This window comes from Mandrillus leucophaeus, unplaced genomic scaffold (genome assembly GCF_000951045.1).
Source record: "Mandrillus leucophaeus isolate KB7577 unplaced genomic scaffold, Mleu.le_1.0 Scaffold148, whole genome shotgun sequence".
Classification (NCBI taxonomy): Eukaryota; Metazoa; Chordata; class Mammalia; order Primates; family Cercopithecidae; genus Mandrillus; species Mandrillus leucophaeus.
The window spans coordinates 1,811,098-1,836,985 of record NW_012101454.1 but is presented as its reverse complement, the minus strand read 5'-3'; the positions used below and the strand labels follow the sequence as shown (position 1 = coordinate 1,836,985).

General features: G+C 38.1%; 1 protein-coding gene across 1 annotated transcript in view; it reads right to left on the bottom strand.

Annotated features, from left to right (window-relative positions):
* The window catches only part of ASB4 (ankyrin repeat and SOCS box containing 4), a 53,162-nt gene that overhangs the window by 24,602 nt on the left and 2,672 nt on the right, over positions 1 to 25,888 (bottom strand). The window contains exon 2 of the mRNA XM_011974688.1: positions 18,784 to 19,083. Coding sequence (XP_011830078.1) covers positions 18,784 to 19,083 — 300 coding nt within the window. The remainder of the gene's footprint in view (positions 1 to 18,783; positions 19,084 to 25,888) is intronic.

The following is a 25,888-nucleotide window of genomic DNA, read 5'->3' as shown; positions in this document are numbered from 1 at the left end:
AAGGAAGGAAGGAAGGAAGGAAGGAAGGAAGGAAGGAAGAGAAAAAAGAAAGGAAGAACAATTACTTGGACAGCGGTTGCCTCTGCTGGGAATTCATATCAGGAAGGAGTACCTTGAAGAAACAACATTCCCTGCTAACACAGTATGTGGAGGACCACAGCTGTTAAACACAGGGGTACCTAGGTGTGATACTGTCTACTTCACCAGCTGGTGAAACTAGGGCTATGGCTATATAAAGGTTTAAGAACAGCCCCTTAGGTGAATGGAAGAGGGAAGTTTTTTTTTCTCCAGCTCCCTTTGCATTTCTGCCTTTATTTCAGTCCATCGTCTCCTTAGGTCTCATAGAGGCCAAGTCCTCTTCACACTTTGGATGGAATTAAGCAAAAGCCTTCACAATTTTTGTCTGTTTCTTGCAGAAAGACCATTTCAGAATTATCTTCCCCTGCATAGTCAGGGTAAGGCTCCCTCTTTGCTAGGCCGGAATATTTTCGTGGACTCCAGGTTGCGCTTCTTTGTACCGTCTTCATCACTGAGAAATGGGTAAGACAGGCAGTGACTAATCATCTGAGAGTGTCTCTTCGAATACCTGACAGGTTGCATGCCTGTCAGAATGATGAATTTAAGGGGAGGGAGAATTTGTGTACCCTGAAGCCAGACACTGAACATGTCAGTCAACCTCTTCCTCTAACTCTTGGGGGCATTGTCTGTCCATTTTGTTTAAGAGGGACATCCAAATTAATTCCCTTTTATGATGTAATGAATAGAAATTTCACCATTCTTTGGTTTATAGTTTGTTCATATATTTAGTTTACATAGCTATTGCTAAAGGGCTTTGTTTGGTAAGTTTTTCTGTATTTTTATAGATGATTTAATAGTAGGCAAGAAGCGGTGTATTAGAGGTGTATATGGTCTGTGCTAATCTAGAAGGATTGTACTGTGGCAAAGTGATAGTATCGGTGAGACAGTAATTCAAGTAATCAAAAAAGGAAGCCCAGACTGAGTGGAGAAAGAAATGAAATTAAGAGAGGGTGAGAGACCTGTATACAAAAAGGGGCAAGGAACTGGAGTCATGAAGACATTAAAGAATTGGTGCGGTGTAACTGAGAGAGAATGATGGAAAGATAAGAAGAGAAAATACTGGAGCGACATAAAAGGGCCAAGGATGAGATCATGTGAGTGGACAGCTGACCTGGGGTGAAATGCAGGTTGTTAGAATTGTGGAGGTCCAGGAGTTGTGAGGGTGATTTTGGACTGGTAATTTATGTCAGCATCAAAATCCTTTGTGGATGATGGCAGAATTAAATAAATGAACCAGAACTGAGAGACAGATGACCAAGTCCTCAAAAGGAAGTCACTTACATTATAGCAGATAGTAATGCCTAGGATGCCTAGGGTGCCTAGGATGGGTAGGTGAGAATCCTAGCTTCTTATTGCTTCTGTCACAAGTTACCACAAACCTGGGCAGCTAAAAACAACACAAATTGATTATTTATAGTTATGCAGGTCAGAAGTCTGACACAAGTCTCAGTGGATGTAATGGTTAATTTTATGTATCAACTTGACTGGGCCATGCTGCTTAGCTATTTGGTCAAACAATATTCTGGATGTTTCTGTGATGCTGTTTTTCTGGATGAGATTCACATGTAAATTAGCAAACTTTGAGTTAAAAACAGATTGTTCTCCTTAATGTGGGTGGGCCTCATCCACTCAGTTGAAAGTCTTAGTAGAACAAAGACTGACCTCTCATAAGCAAGGAAGGGCTCTGGCAACAGACTGTATCTCTTCTCTAGCTCTCCAGCCTACTGGTCTTCTCTTCAGATTTCAGACTTGTACCTTCACACTGAATGAGCCAATTCCTTAAAATAAATCATTCCCTCTCTGAACATACACACACACACACACACACACACACACACACACACACACTCTATTGGCTTGATTTCTTAAAAACAAAACAAAACAAAACAAAAAACCCTGACAGTGGGCTAAGATTGAGGTCAAACAGAATATATAGAGGAGTCTATTTCCTCACCTTTTCCAGCTTCTAGAGGCTTCCCACATTTCGTGACTATGATCTCCTTCCTCCTTCTTCAAAGCTAACAATGGTGGGTAGAATCCCTTACACATCCTATCTCTCTGACCCTCCTTCTACAGTCACATTTCCTCTAACTATAGCCAAAAAAGGTCCTCTGATTTTACAGAGACAGGACCAACATGGATAATCCAAGATAATCTCCCCATCTCAAAGTTATTAATTTAATCACATCCGCAAAGTGCTTTTTTGCCATATAGAGTAACATATAATCACAGGCCCCAGGGATACGGACTTAGACATCTTTGGAGGGTCATTTTTTCTGCCTAACACAGTGATAGAATCTGCCCTCAGAAGAGAAGCTGGAAAGAAGACTGATGTACACAGGGCTAAATGGAGTTCTTGCTGCACCAAATATGAGTTCCCCTTCTAGCTACAGGCCCTCATTTCATTCTTCTAAGCCAGCATTACCCAAAGTGTGCTTTGTGGCATATTAGTATTGCAAGATGCATTAAAAATAAAAGCGCTGTGGTTAAATAAATGTGTAGATTCTATGTACCTTTGTATCTTAACAATTCACATTAGCATATGAAGGATTCTGAGAAGTTTATGATGAGGAAGTCTGTCCCGTTTAACATGGGTTTTCCAGGACTTATTTTTCCAGGGAATTCTCTTTTTGAAACACCTATTAACAGCTCCAGAATCATTGTTTAATACAGTGGACTTTGGGAAATGCATTTCTAGACAACACAAAGATACTTTCACAGGTCCAGGGATGGGGGAAAAGAGCCTTACATAATCTGTAAAGCCTTGCTGGAGTTCCCTAGAATCAACCTGAATTATCCATAGCCCCATTTAGTAGGTGAGGGATAAGATTCAAAGAAGTTAAATTTTGCCCTCATGAGTGGAAGAGTCAAAGTCTGAACCCAGTGTGTCTTACTCCAGAACCTTCAGTTTTAAGCACTGTACTTGAGTTCCTTTTTTCATATTAAGCCATGTCCAAGCCTCCTAACCAGCCCTTGGTTGAACACCACCCCTGGTCTAATAGGCTACAGCATGGAAGGATCAAGTGTTACAGAAGATAGCACCTGTGCTTCCCCTTCATCAGGGGCTGTGAGCAAGGCAGTTATAGAAGAAGCTGAGGGAGTGGCAGGTTTGCTGACTGACAAATACAGTCTACAGTGGAGATGAGATTCACAGAATAAGGCAACAACAGCAAAGTCCCCTAAGGCAGTCCCAAGACTAAGTTACATTACCAGCAGGACTCTAAGTAGCAAAGGGAAGGCAGCACCACCTAGTGGACAAAACGAGAGCTCTGCAGTGAGGTCACTGCGGTCAAAACCTGATTTCACTATTAAGCAATTTGTCTCAAGCTCAGTGTTTTAATCCGCAAATTAGGATAACAGTCTTAACATCATAGGACAGTTGTGAGGATTAGTGAAAGCATAGACAAAGTGCCAAGCGTGCAAAATAAATGCCATATCCAGCTGTTGTTATTATTATCTTTTCTTTTCTTTTCTTTTCTTTTCTTTTCTTTTTTTGAGACGGAGTTTTGCTCTTGTTGCCCAGGCTGGAGCGCAATGGCTCAATCTCGGTTCACGGCAACCTCGGCCTCCCGGGTTCAAGCGATTCTCCTGCCTTAGCCTCCCTAGAAGCTGTGATTACAGGGTTATTATTAATTACTAAGTCCAAGCCGATCTTTCTTCATGGCTCTTCCTCCTGGCCCCACCCAGGTTAATTCAACTATGCTTGCAAGAAGTGCGTGTACTTCCTACTCTTACCACCCAGGGCTTTGGTTGGTGTGGCCCTCTTAATTGAAGAGTGTTGCTGAGGGCTGCGAGAATTCTGAGGCCGCAAGAAAACAAAGCAAAAGGGGCTGGAGTGATTTGCTTTCAGCGGACTCCCTAACTGGGCCTTCCCTGCAGCGTTCACTTCTTTGTAGCTCTTGGTGGGGGCTGGCTGCCAGCAAAATGTTTTGTCTTGAAAAAGAGAGGGGTCCACCGTTATTCTGTCTCCATTAGCTTTCTAATTAGTAAAAACTTCAAGGAGCTGGCATGTGCTTGATTCTTAGCATCCAATTCTGAGCTTTCATCATTTCCCCTATTTGTATGTTTTCTTGGTTAGCTTAATGGAAAAACCTTCTAAAATTCTTTAGATTATCTTCCATAAGTTATTACTTACAGAGATGACAAAGAAAACACTTGCATTTCTGTTTTTAGGTCTGATATCTTTTGCTAAATGGGTATTTTAAATGTTCAGAAGATAATAAGATCCAGGCTCCCCTAAGTAAGAAACAAATTAAAGAAAAAGTGCTGATAGAAAATAAATAAAGAAGTACAGGCCCAAGGAAATTTCATCCTTTAATTTCCGGTTTCAGATGCTTCCAGTTATAAAACAAAGATAATACACCCAGACTGAAAACTCAGAACAGAAGACACATATGGTTTTTGATTGTAGAATTTAAAAAGAGTCGGTCAGAGAAGGAAACCTATAATGCTAACAGGTGGGAAAGAAGGCTGTGATTACTACTTCTCCTCTGAAAATGCACTTGGGAATCACCTGGCTGCAGTAAGCAACCCAAACTTGAAAAAAAATTGACCTAAAATTGTCGTATAGGTGAGACCAAAACAATTAGTGTTTGGAGAAAAAAAGAAAAATGCTAACATCTAAGGTTAGTGACAGGGATATTTAACATACACCTAGTTATTTCTATTATTTTAAACCTTGCTATATTACATTGTTGGAGGTAGAAATTAGAAATTGATCAAAGTGTTGCTTTTAATTAAAGAGTTTAATTTTAAGGAAAATGAATTAATGGATTTTCAATATATCTTTTTCAACCACTTATCTACACCTTTGTTGGAGCAAGTCCAGAAACCAAAATAAAGGCATGATACTTAAAAGGAAAGGATCAGTTTCTGTGTTGAGAGTGTGCTTTGCAACTCCAATTCTTCATGTGAGAAAACGATAGAATGGGGATAAACAATTGCCTTGGTGGGACTCATTTCAGAAGAAACATCGACAGTTTTTCATGTCTTTTAATTAAACACACTTCGAATACCCAGCTGCCTTTTTAATTTTTTTAAGAAAAGCCTTTTAAAAATCTTAGGATAGTTAATTTTTTTAGGCTAATAGAATTCTGATATAGCATTTAAGTTTCTCTTTTAGATAGTGTCAGTTGAGCACAGTCTTTTCTCCTAATTTTTTAATTAGCCAAATGTCCCAGAAGGATAAGCATTATACAATTTCCAGCAAGACACAGTGGGAGCATCACAGACCCAAAACAAATAAAATTTGATCGGCTCGAATCTGACAAGCTTTGTGAACTGAGGCCTGATTCAACTTATCTGAGTCTGTGATTCCTCATTTTTCAAATAAGGAGAACAATGTGCAACCTCACATGGTTGTTGCAAGGATTAAATGAAACATTTTATTTTCAAGTATCTGACATAGCCACATCATAGATGCTTAATACACGTTATTTTCCTTTCAATTTTCCCCTTCATATGCATATATACCGGCAACATCAATTTCCTTTATATGTAGCCCCGATGCTGTTAACTTTATTAAGCTAGATTTTCCATTAAGCATTTATCCTTATTCATTAGCTAGGAGGACTGACGCACAAAGATATTAAATTATTTACTCAAGTTTAATGAATGAAATTGAAAACCCTTTTCCTCTGCTTAACATGAATGTGCCCTTTTCAGTATGCAGAGCTTTGTTGCATTTATTCAGAAGCTATTGCTAAGTGCTTAGTTTGGAACATAGGATTAATGAGCCCGGAGACATGGCGTTGGTCACCATGGCAACCAAACTAGCTTTGCTGTGTTCCAAGCTCAAACAACGGATGTGGGATGCTTAACTCTGGCCTGCGGTATATAGCTGGGTGTTCTTTTTCATATGTCTGACTCCCCATTGCTCCTTCCAATTACTCCCTAATTCTCGTGGAAAGATAAATAAAAAGAACACCCCTACTTCTTTAGGGCTTTGCTTTTTCAGCTATACCACCTAATCTCCTTCCCTAATATAATTATCTTCCCATCTGTTTCTTAAGATTTTGGCACCTACCTCACATTACTCCTCTCCTCAAAAATTCCTGACGTTATTCTGGGGGTCTTTAATACTGCATGAATGACCCACCCAATCTCCTGGTCTCCCCGTTTCTGAATTTCATTCCCTTCAGTGACTTTCTTCTACTCTGACTTGATGACTCTAACCCACAGTCAAACCTGGACTGAGTCATTACCTGAAATTTATCTGTCTCCAGAAATCACTGATTCACATATGCAATCCTCTGCCCACAATCTTCTATCTATGCATCTTGCTTGTTCAGTGTCCACTATAACCATTCAGATCCCTCTCTGTGTTCTCTTTGTCCATTAAATGTTCCTTTCTTCTCTCCTTCTCTATCCACCTTAGTTCCATATTTTATCATTTTAATAACTCTTTTGCCGAAACTTTAAATTCCCTTCATCTCTTCATAGCATCTACCTGGGGCCATTATGAGTGACCCTAACCCTGCGTGAGCCCAATTATCTGCTGTCTCAGCGTCTGCACCCAAGCAGCTGAGTGCTGTGTGGCAAAAAACACCTGTGCCACCTGTGCAAGACCAGTACCATCATAAAGTCAAACATCAGAACTCAGCTGGACCCTCCAGACTGCTCAGAAACGCAATGTTTCTCTGTTTTACTTAGTTTCCCATTCTCTGTAATTCCCTATAATAATTATTCTCTATAATTACAGAAAATATAATATATTCTCTGTAACAATTATTTCAAACCTCTTTTTGCCTCGAATCTTTTATACTTCTTCTCTTTTCACTCTCAACTCTCTTCACTTCTTACTTTACATAAAAAATGCCCTTCGAAGGGAAGCTTCCTTAAAGCCTTCCCACCACACATATCAACTCTCATTCTCTCCTTTTCTGCTTCTGGCTATGACAGAACAAAGTTTTTCCTCTCCAAAGTCAATCCCTTTACCTGCTCTGGATCTCATTTCCCAAACTTCTCAGAATCCTCACACCAAAAATTATCCCTCCTCTCTTCTTTGTCTTCAATCTATGCCCTACTGGTGGATTTTTCCATCAGCTTTGTAAATGCTCAGGTTTCTACCATCTTAAAAAAAAAAAAAAAGTTCAAACCCATTTTCCTCTTCATCTACTTCTCGTCTTCTCTTCACAAATACTCCTTAAAAGGCTTGTTCACACTTTCAGACACCCTCCTTTTTAGTTCTCAATCGTCCCCGCTCTGATTTCTGCATCCATCGCTCAACTGATTGGTATAATCTTCAGTTCCATCCATGTCACTAAATCCAATAGCAGCTGTTTAACTCTCAACTTACTGGATCTCTCCGTAGTATTTAACACTTCTGACTTCTCCCTCCTTCCTGACATACTCTCTTCATATGGGAAAGAAACAATGTGTACAACTGAGCATGATTTTACCGGTAATGATCATGAAATTGCTCTGGTTCAATTGCACTCTTTTCGCTAGTGCTAGAACTTGTTGTCAATTAAGCATTCAATAAATTTTTAACAATCAACACCCAATATGTACTATGCAATGGGCTCTGCCAAGCAAAACGGTCTCTGCTTTCATGAAACTTACTGTTTAGTGAAGGAGGCAGATACTAATCAAAGAATTCAACAAATAAAATATAAGTACCACAAAGGAAAGCTACAATGAGATATGAGAATACAGAACATAGCATAGTGTCCTAATTGAGTTTAAAGGAATGAAGGAAGACTGATCCTCAGAAGTGAAGTCTGAACTAACACCTTGCATAGGAGTTGAAGTTTGCTCAGCAAAGAAGAGGGACAGGGCATTCTAGATAGCAGATATGCTATATTTGCATCCCCAGCCTTTTCCCCTAACTTAGCACCTGGAATAATGGCAATTAGGTCTTGATTCTCTAGGAAAAAAAAAACAAAACAGATTTTTCTTCAGAGAATCTGACTAATTCATAAGAGACTATGTCAGAGATTCCTCAGATGAAACGTCCAGCCAGATACTGTACAGCAACAACAACAACAACAAAAAAAACCCTCTCCCTAGATAATTAGATTCTGAATCAGCTTTTAGTGACTCGATCTTAAATATAGGCAGACAGCCAAGGATAATAAGACATCTAAGGAAAACCTCTAATATACTTGACGGAGGCAATAAAAACAGAGAAAAACAACCTAGAAAAGATCTCCCAGAAAGCAGAGAATAAAGAAACGTAAAATGGGAGAGATGATACAAGACAATTTAGAGAAACAGTCCAGGGAGGGTCAATATCCAAATAATAGTAATTCAAGAAAGATAGCATATAGAAAGCAGAAGAAAAGAACTCATGCAGGAAACAATTCAGGAACATTTCTCAGAACTGATAGACAAGCATTGTGGAATTGAATGGACTCAGTACAAAGGATGAAGATAAACCTACCAAGGCAGTTCATTGTGAAATTTTAGAACATCAAAGACCAAAAAAAAAAAAAAATCTAAATTCCCCAGAGAGGAAGATAATAAGTCCCATAAAAAAACAAAGAAGTAAATGGCTTTCAATTTTCCAGCTGCAGTACTGGAAACTAGAAGGCAATGGGGCAATGCCTTCACCATGCTAAAAGAAAATGTTTATGAATCTAGAACTCTACGCTAAGTCGTGGGGTAGAATTCATGCACTGGGGTGCATGTATAGTCTTATGCAGCCTTTCTCAGAAAGCTACCAGAGGATGTATCTAACCCAAACAGGCAAGACACCAAGATTTAGGAAGACTTGTGGTCCAGGAAACAGGGGAGAGGAAAAGGGTATTCCTGGGATGGTAGGGAATGGGGTCCCAGGATGACAGTGGTTCACCAGATGCACATCAACCTGAACCTAGTTGGAGCAGGTCTGAAGACTCCAGAAGGAACTTTTTCAAGGAAATAAAATTGATAAAATACCCACTAAGTTTAAATATTTCAGAAAAGATTAAAACTATTGTCTGACCAGGCACAATGCCTCACACCTATAATTCCAGCACTTTGTAGACATAAGCAGGAGGATCACTTGAGGCCAGGAGTTGGAGACTAGCCTCATCAAAATAGCAAGACCCTGTCTCTACTAAAAATAATCTTTTAAAAATTAGCCAGGCACGGCCCATGCGCCTGTAGTCTCAGCTACTTGGGAGGCTGAGGTGGGGGGATTGCTTGAGCCTGGGAAGTCAAACCTGCAGTGAGCCATGGTCACGCTACTGCATTCTAGCTTGGGTGACAGAGTGAAACCCTGTCTCTAAAAATAAATAAAATAAAATAAAATAAAACTATTGGCAAAAGCTTTGAGGTTAAATAGCAATGAGTATGTAGAAAATTAAGCCAAAGAATGAAATAAGACAATTTTTTCTACAGAGATAACAAACATTGCACAAAAAAAGAAGCTATCATAGTTGACCACAAGCCTCAGAGTTATAATGTAACTCCATCATAAGGGACAGGGAATGAAGAAGTACTTGGGGAGAGGGACACGGAGAGTGGAAAAGGAGCCAGATCCTCATTTTCCATTAGAATCAATCAATAGATTCTCATAAAGCTGCTTCTATTGCTACTTATTCTTTTCCACTTTTATGGATAAATAAGTGATATTTATTTAGTAATTTGGAGCTAAATATCAAACTAATCAGCTCAAGGAAGTAAAAGTGGTTGCTTCTGAAGAAGGAATAATCTAGTACTACATATTTCATAATAAACCTTGAATATGGTATCTTCTTAATGTCTTTTAAACAATGTTCATATTTCTTCCACCTCTTTTGCTAAATATATTTTCTAGGCCCCTTAAATTTCTTGTGATATTATAAATATATCCTTTCTTACATTACAATTTCTAGCTGCTTATTTCTGGCATACAGAAATGTAATTGATTTTTATATATTGATCTTAAATGCACTACCTCTGCAACTCAATTACTAGTTGTAACCATTTAATTGTAGATTTTCTTGGATTTTCTATGTAGACAAACATCCTGTTTTAAATAATGGCCATTTTGCTTCCTCTTTTCAATCATCATACATTATTTATTTTTCTCTTCTCTTTGTGTCAGTTAGGACCTCCAGGACAGGGCTGAAGAGACTGTGATGAGAGCAGAAAAGTTGTTTCATTCCTGATTCTAAAGAGATGCTTCTACAATCTCAGCACTAAATAGACTATCAACTTGAAAGCACTGCTTAAGGTTGTGTTCCCCGAAGTGTGGTATGATTTTTCGTGGAACATTCTTTACGGGACTGGAGTAACTGCTGACTGACCGGGTGTGAGATAGGGACTGCAAACTCATTTCAAGTTAACTCACTCAGAACAGAATGATTGGAGGCAAAGCTTCTGGAAAAAGCAGTGACCAGAAGACGCAGCTTTTTAGAGTCATTTTTCTGCCATCCGAGAACAGAGGGTCTCTGAGCAGACAGAGGTCAAGAATTTAATTGCCTTTTATTTACTGTTACTGTTACCCTCAATGTATGTCAAGGGATTTTGGGTTTCGATTTTTTATAGTAATATCAGATTTCCTTTAAAATTGAATTTAATAAGTAATATCAATTTGATGAGAACATTAAATTCATATTGTACAGGTGGTACTCACAATACAGCAGATGTGGCAAAAATCCTGAGGGTGGTTTGCAAATGACTGGTCAGATTTATGCTATTACAATGTATAACTTAGAAGATGAAAAGATGGAAGGCGATGAGGTGGTAAAAGCAGTGTCTGTCCAGCAGGCATATCTATTTCGGATTAAAATGAAGGCCAGTGACATCTTGCCTTACCAAGTTACACTTCATTGACCAGGGAATTTCCTAACATGTGGGTGAGTTGTGTCACTGTCACATAAAGTAGCAGGGAACAGTCTTTTAAAAGGCATGGTCCCCTTTACATTGCCCCCATGCTACATTCTGCTAAGGAACATTTGAATTTTTATGGCTTTCCTGCAGTAACAAATTTTTCTCCTACTGTCAGGATTTGCTTCATGCAGTGTAAAGCAGGCAGCTTTCATTTTCCTCTTACGAATGGAATACGTAGAAATAATATGCTGCTTGGCAGCCACCTAAACCTGCCCTGACTCTCTTTATTCATAGGGAAATGCAGGATTCAAGGAGAGGACGTTTTTCACCAAGGTAAATAAGCCTTCTCAACTGATGAACACTATTATACTAACACCAAAGGAAACAAAGGCCAGGAGATGGGGGCATTAAGTAGAAAGGCAAACAGAAAAATAGCAGACAAAATCCAGCATGGGGACAAAGCAGGCTCTGCAACACTGAAAAAACAGGGAAAAATCCTTTAAGAGAAAATTGGATGCAATTTTTTGGCCTCAATTAGCCTTTTCCACAAAGAGCACTTTTCCACAAAGAGCCCATTAAATAGCAAATGAAATTACATCGGTTTTCAGTTGCCATGGCATTGGTTCTTCCTCTAATGGACTTCTCTGGTCCTGAGCTTAATGTTAGCCTGACTTATTTTCCTTGTCTGTATGTTGTCTCAATTTCCTCTGCCCTGCTACAAAATGATGTATTTGAGTTCTCCCCCAGAGTACCTATGATATAATCTAAGAGAGAGAAAATTTAGCCTTTGGCTATATCTCTAGAGACTGAGAGGGTAAAACTGATGAAGAGCAGCATTTCATTAACCATGAACCACGCAGTTTTCATTTATTAGGTGGCAGTGGGTCCCCATCCATGCACTCAGGGCTTCTGGAGCCATTCCCAGATCTGTCAGTAACTTCAGTAACTATTTATTGAGCACTTTCTATGTGCCAAGCACTGTCCAAGAAGCTGAGGCATAAAAATGCAAAGGAAAGAAGACAAGATGCTCACAGTCCTTTAGTTTCCAGGTTAGAAGACCCACCTGCAAAACACTTACTTTCTCCTTCTATTTCCTCATCCATAAGATGGGTTGAAATTGTCCCCAATGATCTGATACACAGGTTTGTTTTCTTATTTATATACCTGCCAGCTGCCACACTTTAAAAAATTATTCTAACAGCAAGGATCTGAAATAATACATTAGCCTTTTTGAAATTGCTTAGCTACAGTTAAGCATTAGCTATGATATCAAGTTTGACTCTGACATTTTAAATATTATTTTGATATGCATAGTCACATACAATGTTTTAAAAAATACATCTATACAGTCCATACTGTCCTATAAGCTGCTTTTTACAACCTTCCCATGTGAACGGACATTCTTTTAAACATCGTTTTAAATATCTGCACAGCGTGGTGGTAACAACATGAAATTTTCTATTAGATATGTAAGTGTTTTTCAGTTTTTCAGTAATATAAATGACTCTCTGAGGGCAAATAGGACTCAAGCAATTTTTTGAGACTCTAAATACATTTAAAAATTAAAAGTGCCTATCTATATATTTTCAATTGCGGTACATTTTAAATGATTTTCTTAACCAATCAAAACTTCTAAGACAAAAATGTAAGGTAAAATGAGTAAAATATACTGTAACTGCATTATTCTGAAAACTTACAGAAGTAGGAGAAAGTCTCTAATTTCTAGTGTACTGCAGGTCACGTGACCACGCACAATTCTAAGTTACATGATCAGTGTCTCTTTTTCTTTCTCCTCAGTTAGCTCTTTGACTTTAGGTATAACCTAGTTCAGAAATAACATCTAAAGTCTGAATTTGAGGTCCTAAGTAAATGATAGCCCTGAGTAAAAAGGTCCCCTGCCTAGAATTGGTCCCTAATCCTAGAGGTGAAATTTCTAAGTTAAAAGAAAGTTTTCAGCTTTTTATATGTGTTTTCAATTTGCCACCCAGGCTTGTACCTATTTCCTTTCTATTAAGAGTGTGTGAGAGCACTTCCCTATGTGTTTGTCACATATGTATTATCTTTCGTATGCTTATTAATGTGATAAACAACAACAAAATATCTCATTGTTATTTTAATTGACATGTTACTGATTACCAATAAATGCTATCATTATGTCATACATTTATTTGCTATTTATATGATTATTCCTTTTTTTACCTTAAATATTCCTGTTCTTGGTCCTTTTGTTCTTTTTCTTTTTTTTTTTTTTTTTTACCTCTTTCTCTCTTCTTTTATTTTTTAGTTGTTAGCCTCGTTACTTTAATTGAAAAACTTCTGTATATAGTAAGCCCTTTGTCATATAGTCTCAAATATTTTTCCCACTTTTATGATTGCCTTTTAATTTTATGATGTTTGCCCTACTGAAGTTGAACATTTTTGCTTTCTCTAAATTATCTTTATTTTCTTTGTGAATTCAGCCTTTGATGAGATGGCTTGAAAGAGTAAGTGGATATTTAATGGACTTCCATTCTCTCTCCTTGACTGTAGTAAGCCTAATTCATTAGTGTCAGCCTACAAGCATTGCCCAAGCTTCCCCCTACCTCTTTCTTCCTTCTCATCTCTAGGTAGTCTCCCTCTGTTGACAGGAACCAAAGAGATGGGGAATAACTGTACCAGCTGGGAAAGGTGACGCCTCTAGGGAGTGAAAGGTTTGGCCACTCTGTCAGTTTGTGGTTGATGAAGTCACATGAAAAGGTGACAATATAAAAAGTTAACAAAGTTTCAGTTATGTGGAATGAATAAGTTCTAAAGATCTAATGTACAGCAGGATGACTATAGTTAGTAACACTGCATCATTTACTGGAAATCTATTGAAAGTAGATATTAAATGTGATTATTGCAAAGTAAGACAAAAAATGTTTTAATTAAAAAGTTAATAAATTAATACATAATTTCCAAAATTCCTAAAACTCTTAAAAATAAAAAGCTTGCATGTTTAAACTAATTAAATTTAAAAATCAATAAAGATAAAAACTAAATCTAAACATAAATGTATGAGTAAATGTGAAGAGCGGTGATGGCCACACATAGAAAATGTGGGTAAGCTCCAAATGATGCCTAACCTTGTCCCTGTAGCTTCCTTCCTAAGGGGGAGGTTGCAGAAGCAAACATAAGAAGAGCATGATTGCTGGAGGGAGGTCACAGACCAGTATTATCTACAGTTGGAGATCAGAGAAAAACCTTGTGTGCCAAAGGAAATGATTCATAGGAAGAAAACAGTTGAAGATGCATGAGACAGGATAACTGAAAGGTTCCAGTCTTTCAGAAGTTGAGATGAGATGAAATCCAGAGAATATGGGATACACCCTCATTTTTAACAGGTGAACCAAGAAGAAGGAGAATAAGCTGGGCTGAATTTTTTCTTCCCCTTCATTTCCACAGGTTGAAAAGATCATGGTTTTGTTTCTTTTTTGGTTTTTTTTTTTTTTTTTTTTGAGACAGATCTTGCTCTGTCACACAGGCTGGTGTGCAGTGGTCCAATGATAGCTCACAGCAGTCAGCCTCAAACTCGTGATCTCAAGCAATTCTCCTGCCTCAGTCTCCTGAGTAGCTAGAACTACAGATGCACCACCATGCTTGGTTAATTTATTTTTCCTTTAGTAAAGATGTGGTCTCATTATGTTGCCCAGTCTGATCTCAAACTCCTGGCCTTAAATGGTCCTCCTGCCTCAGCCTCCCCAAAGTTCTGGGATTACAAGCATAAGCCACAGCTCCTAGCCACACGGCATCTTTTATAAGTCCAGTAATCCTACATTTCTTTAGTAAGCTTCTTCTCCCATTTTTTTTTTTCTTCTCCTGAACTTCCCATTCCTTCTCCATTCTTGTGAAAATGTCCACACTTCCTGCTCTCCTCTCATTTTTTGGCTGATGACTGCCCGACACATTGTTGAGGGGAAACACCATTAGAACTCCCTCATCTTAGCATCATCAAATCTACAAACATTCTGGCATTTAAAACCATCTTTTACTTTGTCCCACTTCTTAAAAATGAGGATGTTCACAGCTACTCGGGAGGCTGAGGCAGGAGAATGGCGTGAACCCAGGGAGGCAGAGCTTGCAGTGAGCCGAGATCGCGCCACTGCACTCCAGCCTGGGCGACAACGCGAGACCATGTCTCAAAAAAAAAAGAAAAAGAAAAAGAAAAGAAAAGAGGATGTATCCCATAGTCTCTGGATTTAATCTCACCTCAACTTCTGAAAGACTTTCAGTTACCTTGTCTTGTGCATCTTCAACTGTTTTCTTTCTATGAATCATTTCCTTTGGCACGCAAGCTTTTTCTTTGATCTCCAACTGTAGGTAATACTTTCCTGTGACCTCCCTCCAGCCCCTCCAGCAATCATGCTCTTTTTATGTTCACTTCTGCAGCCTCACTTCTTTTCAACAACTGTTTACCTGTGACATCTCTGGTTTCTAACCACCCATTTGCACTTTATACCATTCAAATCTGACGTTTAACACTGTTTCACCGAAACTATTTTTGTCACTGATAACTCTGTCACCTAATCTAATGAACATCTAATTAACCCTGTGTAGCTATCACTATAACTGGCCACTCTCTGCTTCTGGAACCTACTACCTCTTTCTTAGTCCTTGTGTTGCCAAAATACTCTTGGTTTTCTCCAACTTTACTTATCAGTATATCGTACTCTCCTTTATTGGCTTCTCACTATCCTTCTAACATTGAAATGTTAGAATTCATTGGGGCTTATTCATAGATTCACTTTTCTCTGTATATACTCTTTATCCAGGTGATTCCACTGATTTCCTTGGCTTCAAATACAATCAATAGGCTGACAAGTCTGAAATTATAGCTTTAGGGCTCTGTTCTGAAATCTATACTTTTATATAAAGTGCATCCTTGACATTTTCACTGAAGTCTCAAAGAGAGATGAAAACTCTCATACTTAAAACAGATCTAGGAGGACTTACTCTATCTGATTTCAAGACTTGATACAAACTTATGGCAACCAAGTCAGTGGAGCATTAGGAAAATGAAAAGATATATAGGTCAATGGAATAGGCTGGAGTCCAGAAAGAAACCCAAACATATATTGCCAATTGATTTTTGACAGAAACACGAAGGCAATTCAATGGCGAAAGAATATTCTTTTCAACAAACGGTGCTGAAACAATTGGGCATCCATATCAAAAAAGACAAACCTAACCCATAACTTATACCATATTTAAAAAATTAACTCAAAATGAATCCTAGACCTAAAAGTAAAATCTGAAATGACAAAACCTCTAGAAATAAACATAGGAAACAAATTTTGTTGCTAGAAGGAAAAAAATTTATAAATTGAATTTATCAGAATTAAATACTTCTCTTTGAAAGATACTGTTAGGAAAATGAAAAGCCACAGAATGAAGAAAAGTATGTGCAAACCATGTATCTGATAGCACTAGTATTCAGAATATATATAAAGAACTCTCTCAAATCAATAAGAATACAGGCAACCCATTTTTTTAAAGGAGTAAAATTTACAGACATTTACCAAAGTAAATAATATACAGATGGCAAATCAATACATGAAAACATGTTCAACATCCTTAGGCATCAGGGAAATTCAAATTAAAACAATGAGATACCATTACAAACATATTAGAAGAGCTAACATTCTAATGATCTACCCCCAGTAGAGGGACATTTAGAATGTCAGCTAATATGTTAGTCATTCTAATACGTTTGTAATTATTGCAAACTGATGTTGCCCACGCTGACCTCAAACTCATAGACTCAAGCAGATCTCCCATCTTGGCCTCCCAAAACACTGACACTATAGGTGTGAGCCACCATGCCCAGCCTAATTTGTTTTTTATCTCACATTATCAAGTTCTGCCAAGCAATTGGAATTCTCATACAGTGCTGACAGAAATACAAAATGATAGAACTACTTTGGAAAACAGTGTTGCAGTCTTGTAAATTAACCACATAGCCATCATCCCACTCCTAGGTATTTACATAAGAGAAATAAAAACATCCACATAAAAACCTGCATGCAAATGTTTATGTCAGCTTTTCTTTCAAAATTGACAAAAACTAAGGACATTCCAAATGTCCCTCTACTGGGGGTAGATCAATTTTGTTATGTGTATACAATGGAGTACTACTCAGCAATAAAAAGGTCGAATTTATTGGTCCATGCAACCACATGGATGGATCTCAAATGCATTATGCTAAGTGGGAGAAACCAGATTCAAAAGTCTACATATTTTATAATTTAATGTATATGACATTCTGAAAACAGGCAAAATTATAGGGATGGAAAACATCAGTGGGTTGTCAGTAGATGTAGAAGGGGAGAGGACTAACTACAAAGGGTGTCAGGAAACTTTTTAAGATGATTGGCATGATGGTTTCACAAAAATAGTATTTCTCAAAATGTTAAATTGTACTGTTAATTTTGCTGCATGGTAATTATACATCCATAAACTGACTTTTTAAAAAATGGATTTAATTATTATCCCTACATAGGTGCTTCTTCCTCAAGTTTCTTTATCTCAAAAAACGGCATCACTATCTGCTTATTTTCTAAAACCTGAAACCTGGCAATGATACTTGGGACTTCCTTTTTCCCTCACACCCCACCCACATCCAATCCATCTCCAAATCCCAACACTTCTACTTCCAAAATGTATTGCAAACCCATCTCCTAAACTCCCTATCTAAACTTGCCCCTAGTGCAAGCCACCATCTTCTCTCAACTAGACTATTAAAATAGCTTCCCTACTGGTCTCCCTGCTTCCATTCTTGTCCACCTCCAATCTGTTTTCTGCCTAACTCCAGAATAATGACTTCAAAGGAAAATGAAATCATGTCACTGTCTTACTGAAAACTTTCTTGTGGCTCTATTTCAGAGCCCTACACTTTCACCTTCGAAGGCCCTGCAGGATCTAACACATCCAATGTCATCTTGTGACTCTCTCCTCTACCCTCTTGTCCTTCCCACCCTACCCCACACCCATGATACTCTGATCATAGTAGCCCTCTTCTATCCGTTTAATATTCCAAGTTTTATTGCTCTCTTAGCAACTTTGCTCAAGTTGTTTCCTATAGCTAGACCCCTCTTCCTCTCGGCTTCCTTTTTTAATGACTGTCTCCTTCCCATTTGATTTTTGTTTGTTTGTTTTTGCTTTTTGTTTTTTTGTTTTGAGACAGGGTTTCACTCTGTCAGTCAGGCTGGAGTGCAGTGGCATAATCACAAGTCACTGCAGCCTTGACCTCTTGGGATCGAGTGACCCTCCTGCCTCAGTCTCCTGAGTAGCTGGGACCATAGGTGCATGCCACCATGCCTGGCTATTTTTTTTTACTTTTTGTAGAGATGGGGTCTCCCTATGTTGCCCAGACTGGTCTCGAACTCCTGGGCTCAAGTGATCCTCCCACCTTAGCCTCCAAAGATTCTGGTACCACAAGCATGAGCCACTGCACCTGGCCCTCCTTTTCATTCTTAAAGTTTCAGCCTACCTAGCATAATATCCTTAGAGAAGCCTTTACACATTTTATAGTAATTCACTTCTGACATTCTCATTCATAACCCTGTTTTCTCCTTCACAACACTTTCCCAATTTATAATTATATATTTATGAATTTATTTTGTTAATATTTATCTCCCCTGTTAGAATATACTTTCTTTGAGGGTAGGTGTATTTTCTCTTTTTCATTTACTTAGTGCATTACCTGATGCATAATGGAAGCTAAATAAATATTTGTTAAGTAAATGAATGAAATTCCTGCTATTAAATAATAATAAGATTCCAATGTGATCATCACTGAATTACCTGGATCAACAGAACTATGTATTTTTAGGGCCCTCTGTACTAGGTGTAATTGCACCTTTATGCTTACTACATCACATGGTCACAAAGTCTTGAAACCATGAGTATACAAGCAGACAACAATGTTGGCCACCCAGAAAGGCTTACCTTTCCAAACCAATTGCTTGGCACAGAGAATGGAACTTGGAGTTGTACAAAAGTGCAAAGCTGTATGTCCACTTAAGGAGTAGCAATTGAGCTTTGCCCCACGATCACAGAGGATCTTAACACAATCCGCATTGGCCATTTCACATGCCACGTGAAGAGGGGTTTTCCCATTGGGTCTACAGTTGATTGTAGCATTGTGGTCCAGTAGCACCAGAAGGCATTCCACATGACCAAACAAGACAGAGAGATGCAGGCCTGTGGCCCAGGAAGACTTTAATTTATAGCTAGGCAACCAATAACCTGAAGAAAAAAAAAAAGGAAAGAAAGTTTAACTTCGTGACCTAGGCTTTCTCCCTGTTTTATGCGGATTTTTACAAGGTATTTTATTTTGGTCACATTTACAAAAGTGGAGTGGAGAGGGGATGACAGAGGTTTTAAAGTAACAGCTAGTGGGTCTGCAGGCATTTTGTTTAATAGGGTATTCTGATGTTCATCAGGGGAACAGGCTTTCTCAAGCTCTCACTGTCTCTACTATTTCTTATTACTGTGTCTTGTTCCTTTATTTACTTTACCTTTCTAGGTCTTACAAGCATTTAATTTTGGGATTTTCATTTAGGTAATTGTATTTTATTTTGCATGGTGAGTTACTTGAGATGCTTCAAGGATATTTTTTTAAAGCTGTCAATCATTGAGAGTTTGTCTTGAATGATTCCAAGGCTGTTAGTTGCAAGCTTATAATTTTTATTCTATCCAAAATCTGTTTTCCTATAGTTGTTGTCAATCGAACATATGAATGTGTTTAATCTTTTTTAAAAATTATCACTCCAAAATTTTATTTGCCTGCCTGTTGATTTATGCAATATCTCTTTCCAAAGATGAATTTAAGGCAACTCTCAACTTTCACACACCTTAAGATTTTTAAAACGATTTAGAAAATAAGGGCAAAATAAAAAAGTAGGAAAATTAAAATGTCAAAAGTAAGATAAATACATACACAAAATATAAACTCTATCCTGTACACTAGAATGGCATTGCAAATTTGCCTTTGAATTTCCTAGCAGCCAAAATAAACAGGAAAATAAGATATGTTGCATAATTAATGATGTCTACAGCCCTACATAAATGAATTGGGCAGGAGAAGTGTAGATGCGCCTAGAACTGAGATCTTTGATAATTTTTCCCATTGGTTTTTGGAAATGTGCATTCTCTCTCTCAGCCTCTCTCTCTCTCTTCTCCCTCTGATCTCTGACTTCTATTTGCTGAGCTGGTCTTTTTTCTATAAGTCTCCAACTATTGCCACGTTTGACAAGCTATAACTATGATGACTTTATAAACTTCCTTTCTATGTCAATGTCAATAGCCATAGCATTTAAGCTTTTATGAGTGGAGAATGGAAAATAGGTACAGAAAGAAATACTGAGGGCAAGAAGATGAAGAGATAGTTATTCAACAGCCACAGCATAGAAGTTAGTTTAGGTCTGAAACAACAAAATAGATTTTAACATGAGTAAATCAAAAGTTTGCTTATAGGTTATAAAAATTCCACTTATAAGTACAAGGTAAGCAGAATATGATTTAATGGTCATTTATTTGAGAAACAACCTAGGGATTTGAGCTGTAATCTCAAAATAAGCCAACAGTGGGATGGTGCTGCCAAAAAACTAATACAATCTGAAACTACATCAATAAAAGTGTAGAGCCCAGAACAAGAGAAGCAAACATTGTATTCTTCACTGATTAGATGAGACCAGAAGAAATCTAGAATATTACGATTACTTCTGGGCATTGCCCCTTACAAGAAATGATGAACTACTAGAGGGTGCTCTGAAGATGATGACCACATTAAAAGTGGGCCTGGTGATCAGGTATTAAATTTCTCTCATTTAAGTGAAAAACACTAGAGACATGCCACTCCTGTGTATTTGCTATAAGCATAAACACCTATGTGAAACATCCTAAAGGACCACTGTATTGCACAACTCCACAAAGAACACCATTTGTATTGTACTCTGTGAAACATGCTCCCGGACTTGGGAATCTTGACAACCTCGTCTACATATAAGAACATGCACTACACTACAGAATTCTCTGAATGGTTAAACAACCTCCATGTCAATTGATAGGAGACTTCTTAAATAAATTATGATACATCCATCCAATCAAATATTATACAACCATTAAAAAAAATGGGGCAGTTCTGTATAGACTGAAATAGAAAGATCTCAAGATATATTACTGAGTGAGACAAGCAGGGAGCCAAACAGTATACAGACTATGCTATCATAAGCAATTATATTTGTAAACACCGAGAACAAGAAACTGGTTATAGTGGTGGCCTCCAAGAAGAACTGGAGGGTTAGTGGATCAGGACAGACATGCACTTGTTCTTGAATACCCCCTTAGTAACTTTTAAATGTAGTATCCTGTGCATGTATTGCTTTTTAACAAAAATAAATAAAATTAAAATAAGCTATTGTCTCTCTGTCCGGAGGGGAAAGAATAATTTAATTTGAATAAGCTCTTTACAAGGTTGTGCACAGTGATTAATCCCACAGGAATGAATGAACTCAACCAGAAGTTTGTCTTTCTGCAATGTATCCTCCAACATAGCTTCACACACACACACATACACACACACACACACACACACAAACTTTAATCCCTTTTTTACTCCATTCAGAATTCTAGAGCCATCTTGCTTTCTCTGCCTCCCACCTTTCCCTTTATCCAAATCTACTCTTTAAAAAGAAATCCAGTTATTTCACATTAAGGTCTAATGGACTGAGGATTGTTTAAAGTGTGATCACTCTCAGGATTATCTGAATTTATGGAAAAATCTATATTCAGCTAATAGAATTAAATTCTAAGGTATTAATTTGAGATTCCAGACACTGGGAAGAGATGGTGTTGGATTATACGGACTTTCCGTGGCAGAACTAAGTAATGTCATAGACGGTCTGAGCTGGGGAGTATCAACTCCATGCCTCGTGTGTATGTGTATGCAAACTGATATGCACACACTATGTATATGCATATAGATTCATTTATACATTTCTACTGAGTTATGTACGTTGAATCTCTGTTCCAAGCAGAGTTCTTAAGCTGTATGTTATGCAGCTTGCTTTTGATGATGAATGAATCATATTAACATCAATACTTAATCAGTCATTTTAATACTCAGATTTCCTCAAAAAGCAATTGGCAAAAACAGTCTTTTCTAACTGCCTAAGAAGTTGGTTCCAGGTCTGAAAACCAGGGTGTGTTTTGCCTGCTGATTAACAGCAAAAATTAGGCAGCTCTCTGTGACAACTGATTGGAAACTTGCGCCTGCTTCTGCAATGGGAAGAAAAATGATCCCAGAAAGGAAGCAGCAGAGAGCTGATTAAGAAAACACCATTTTGATGTAAAATCAAAGAAACACAGAATGTCAGCACTGGAGGGAAGATTATCCAGTCCAAGCCTTTCATTTTCCAGATGAGAAAACTGCCACTTTTTCATCCTGCTAGAGCCATGAGTTGCCTGCCTCAATCCAAACTCATAGACTCAGAATACCCGCAATGCAGAATTTCTATCTGTCTTTGTCTTTGTCTTTGTGGAAGCAGAATAGAATTACCTCCAAGCCTGCTTCGCAAATCACAAGGAAAGGAAGAAGATCCACAATTCATCTGTAATATTTCACATCTCTGATGTGGAAATGCATTTGCTAGTTGAATTTTTTTCCTCCTCCTAACTTGCCAGTAGCACCTAAAGAATCTCTCCTGCCCATGTATTACGTGAATCAGTCATCCTTGGCCTCTCAGTCAGTTTTTTCTGCATCTCCTGTAATCGTAAACATTAACTGGTCAATCAGGCTCACAGACTACCAAGTCCTGGAAATCAGCCAGCTCCCAGAATGGAGTTGTGGCTACAACTCACCTCTCCTAAGATAGGAGTGTGTGTAGGTAGGTGGCAACAAGACACCTTGGCTGCTGCCCCTGGGGAGCTGAAGTGGAGAAATGGGAAGAGGACAGATTGCAGGCTATGGTTTAGGGTGTACTGAAGTGTATCTGGAGGCTGTGTTGCAAAACTTTGGTAGTAATGTGGGGGGAGGGATTGTTGAATAATTCAGCCCCGAGCATATCAGGAAAGCCTGCTGCTTTGAGCAGAGAAAAGAGCAGCCCCTGGCAAAAGGGACATGAACGTACAATCATAACTTTAAAATGAGGTGGGGCCTACAGGTCGTTGTGTAGTAAGTGTGGAAGTAAAACACACTTACTGTCATGGAGGGCCAAACCACAGGTAAAACTATCTTCAAAAATCACAGATAAGGCTGTGCCTGTTCACAATCTTGTGCTGATGCTGATATGTCAAGAGATCAGAATTCGTCCCCCAAAATATAACCACCAATGATCACAGCATGCTAGAAACACAATTAACTGATCAGGCAGATTCATTTTTTACACACTCCCTTCTTCCCACAGCAAAATTTTCCCAGGACTTCGAAACCTAGAATGTGATTTATTCCTAGTATTTGTCTTTCAAAGCCCCTCTCTGTTCACCTCTGCAGATTTCAGGTTGCCCTTTTACTATGTGTTTAGACTGTGCAAAGGACAGAGGTGAGGCAGAACCAGGAGACCAAGCCCGTGGGAGCTGGGGATGGGAGGTGAAGGAGCGGCTGCCTCCCTCTAATGTAAACCACTCACACACTTCCCCATGTCTACAGTCTGTGTGCAGTGACAGCTCCTTGCAGAAGAGTTCTGTTTGGGTAAGAAGTTCACTAAAAAGAAAAGAAAAATACAGATTATTTCCCCTATGTACAAACCCCACAGGAACTCCCAAATACAGGCCATGCTCATGTGGCTTTAACCATGATACATAATCTGTTTACACAGCTTCACCTGCATAATATGATTAATTATCTGCATGCAGGAATCTGAACTTAGAGAGGGTCTTGTCAAAGTTTCCATTTTACAAATGAAGATAATTAGTCTGGAAGAGGTTAAGTAGTATAAAGTGTCCATGTTCATATAACAAGTACTGACAGAATCAACTCGAACTCTCAAACTCCATTGCCCCCAAATCTTTAAATAGCCATCTATGATCCAAAGGCTTCATGCAGTTTACCTCCAAACTGATATCACTTGTAGCTAAAAGTTCTAAAGGAATTTTAGAAGTTTTATCCCTGGAAAAAAAAATATGCAGACTAATCCTGTGTGTGTGTATGTGTGTGTGTGTGTGCACGCACGTGTGTGTGTGCTTAATTTAGATCTGAAACCAAAGAGATATGCCCCAATAGCTGGGTAGAAAGCTGCCTAGAAATATAGCAAGGAGCGAAGTGTTTGGGCCTTCTTTTGGAAGAGGGGCTTGGTTCTGCTCCAGCGTTTGGAGAGGATGTACACATTTCTGGTAAACCTTCAGCTAAGCCTGGGCTCTGCAACAGTTATCAGCTATAATGTTATCTGAGTCAAAAGAACCCCACACACGAGAAGCCTCTGTTATTACAGCCAAAGGTTACACACACTGCTCGTGGCTGGATTAGCAGACATTTGCTCTGCCTGTGTCCACGTATTTACACAGTCCTGAAGGATTACAGACTGAAGCACAATTCTTGGCTATTTTTTAATAGCTAATATTTTCCAGATAACTCAAAGTTCCCCTGGGAAGCAGGGGGAAAAAGCAAGTTTGAAGTGTAAAATGTAAGAGAAAAAAGTTTGAACATCGAAGAAAGGAAAAGAACCCTAGGATGGAAATGGGAAAGCAGGAGAGTGAATTTCTGGCAAAGAGGAAAATTAGGTGATAAAGAAATTATTCATTCGGAGAGTGGAAATAAGAGCTTTCACAATATTTGGATGTAAGTTACTACTTAGTAAAGTAGATAGAGTACCTGCCAGAAAGTTTTCAAGTGAAATCATTCATTGGTTATTTTAATTAAAAATATGACCACCAACCAAGGAATCAGTGGCTGTGGGCCATAAACGAAGTACTTAAAGTGCATTACCCTGATTAATAAAAGGACTCCGATGAACCTTGCTGACTAGGGAGTTTCCTACCAAAGAGATAAGTATGAAATTTTGCCCGTATCATTTATGAGCCACAGCTCATACATCTGAAGGAAGATCAAGCTGTGTAGTTGGTAAAGCCTTTGACAACAGTTTTATGGACAGTCCTTCATGTTTCCAGTATGGAGTTCACCAGTGAAAACCAATAGAAGGGACCTTTGTGTTTTCTTTAAAGATTTATTTTATGCTTGGCTCATAATAAATTTTATATCACTGACATCCCTTGACTTTCAATGACGTATCGCATTTGGTAGTTAGAAAGTTGTTCTTTACGTTTTCTTTGTATCATTTTTATTTTAAAGTGATCACCTGGTAAACACAATTTTTGCTTACTTGTTTTTGCTTTTAAGACCCATTCTCTCCGCCATTCCCAGGGAGGTCTCTCAAATGCCAACCAGTACATTTTAAATGTTTGCTTTACAAAATGTGAGGAAAATTTCTTTAAATTAATAAAACATGATTTCATCTGAAGATTTTATTATGAAGCTTAAAATAACTTAGAAAAGTAAAGTGAGAACTCTCTAACTTTAAGTATCATGATTAGGTACTGGAGAAAGACAGTATCCACAGTTTGAACACGAACTCTGTTTTCTGTCAAACTGGAAAGAGAAGATACTCAATGAGATGGGCCCAGTGCTACAGAGGAAAGCAGAAATGAGCTTCCAGACTTATTTGTACTCCAATAGCTTCATTCTGTCTTCCTCACAAAATCCACATTTCATATTTGCTTATGAGCTCAACTTTTGATTACTGGTGTGCCAACTAGATTGTAAATTTGGGGAGCACTATTTAGATTTTAGGTGATTTATTTGCCAGCAGAGTTCTGAGTTCCTTTTTCAAAAATTATACACTGACTTTCATATAGGCTTAGATGGACTATATTTCGGGATAAAATTTAGTTAATTTTTAAATCGTATAAAAATGCTGTATGTTCTAAATAAATAAGAATGGTTTAGAATTGATTGTACTACTTTTCATTTTCTATAGGACTATCAAATGTTGAATACAGAATTTTAGTATTGATTACACAAGGAAATTTAAGAGTAGCATGAGATTTGTTATAGGTT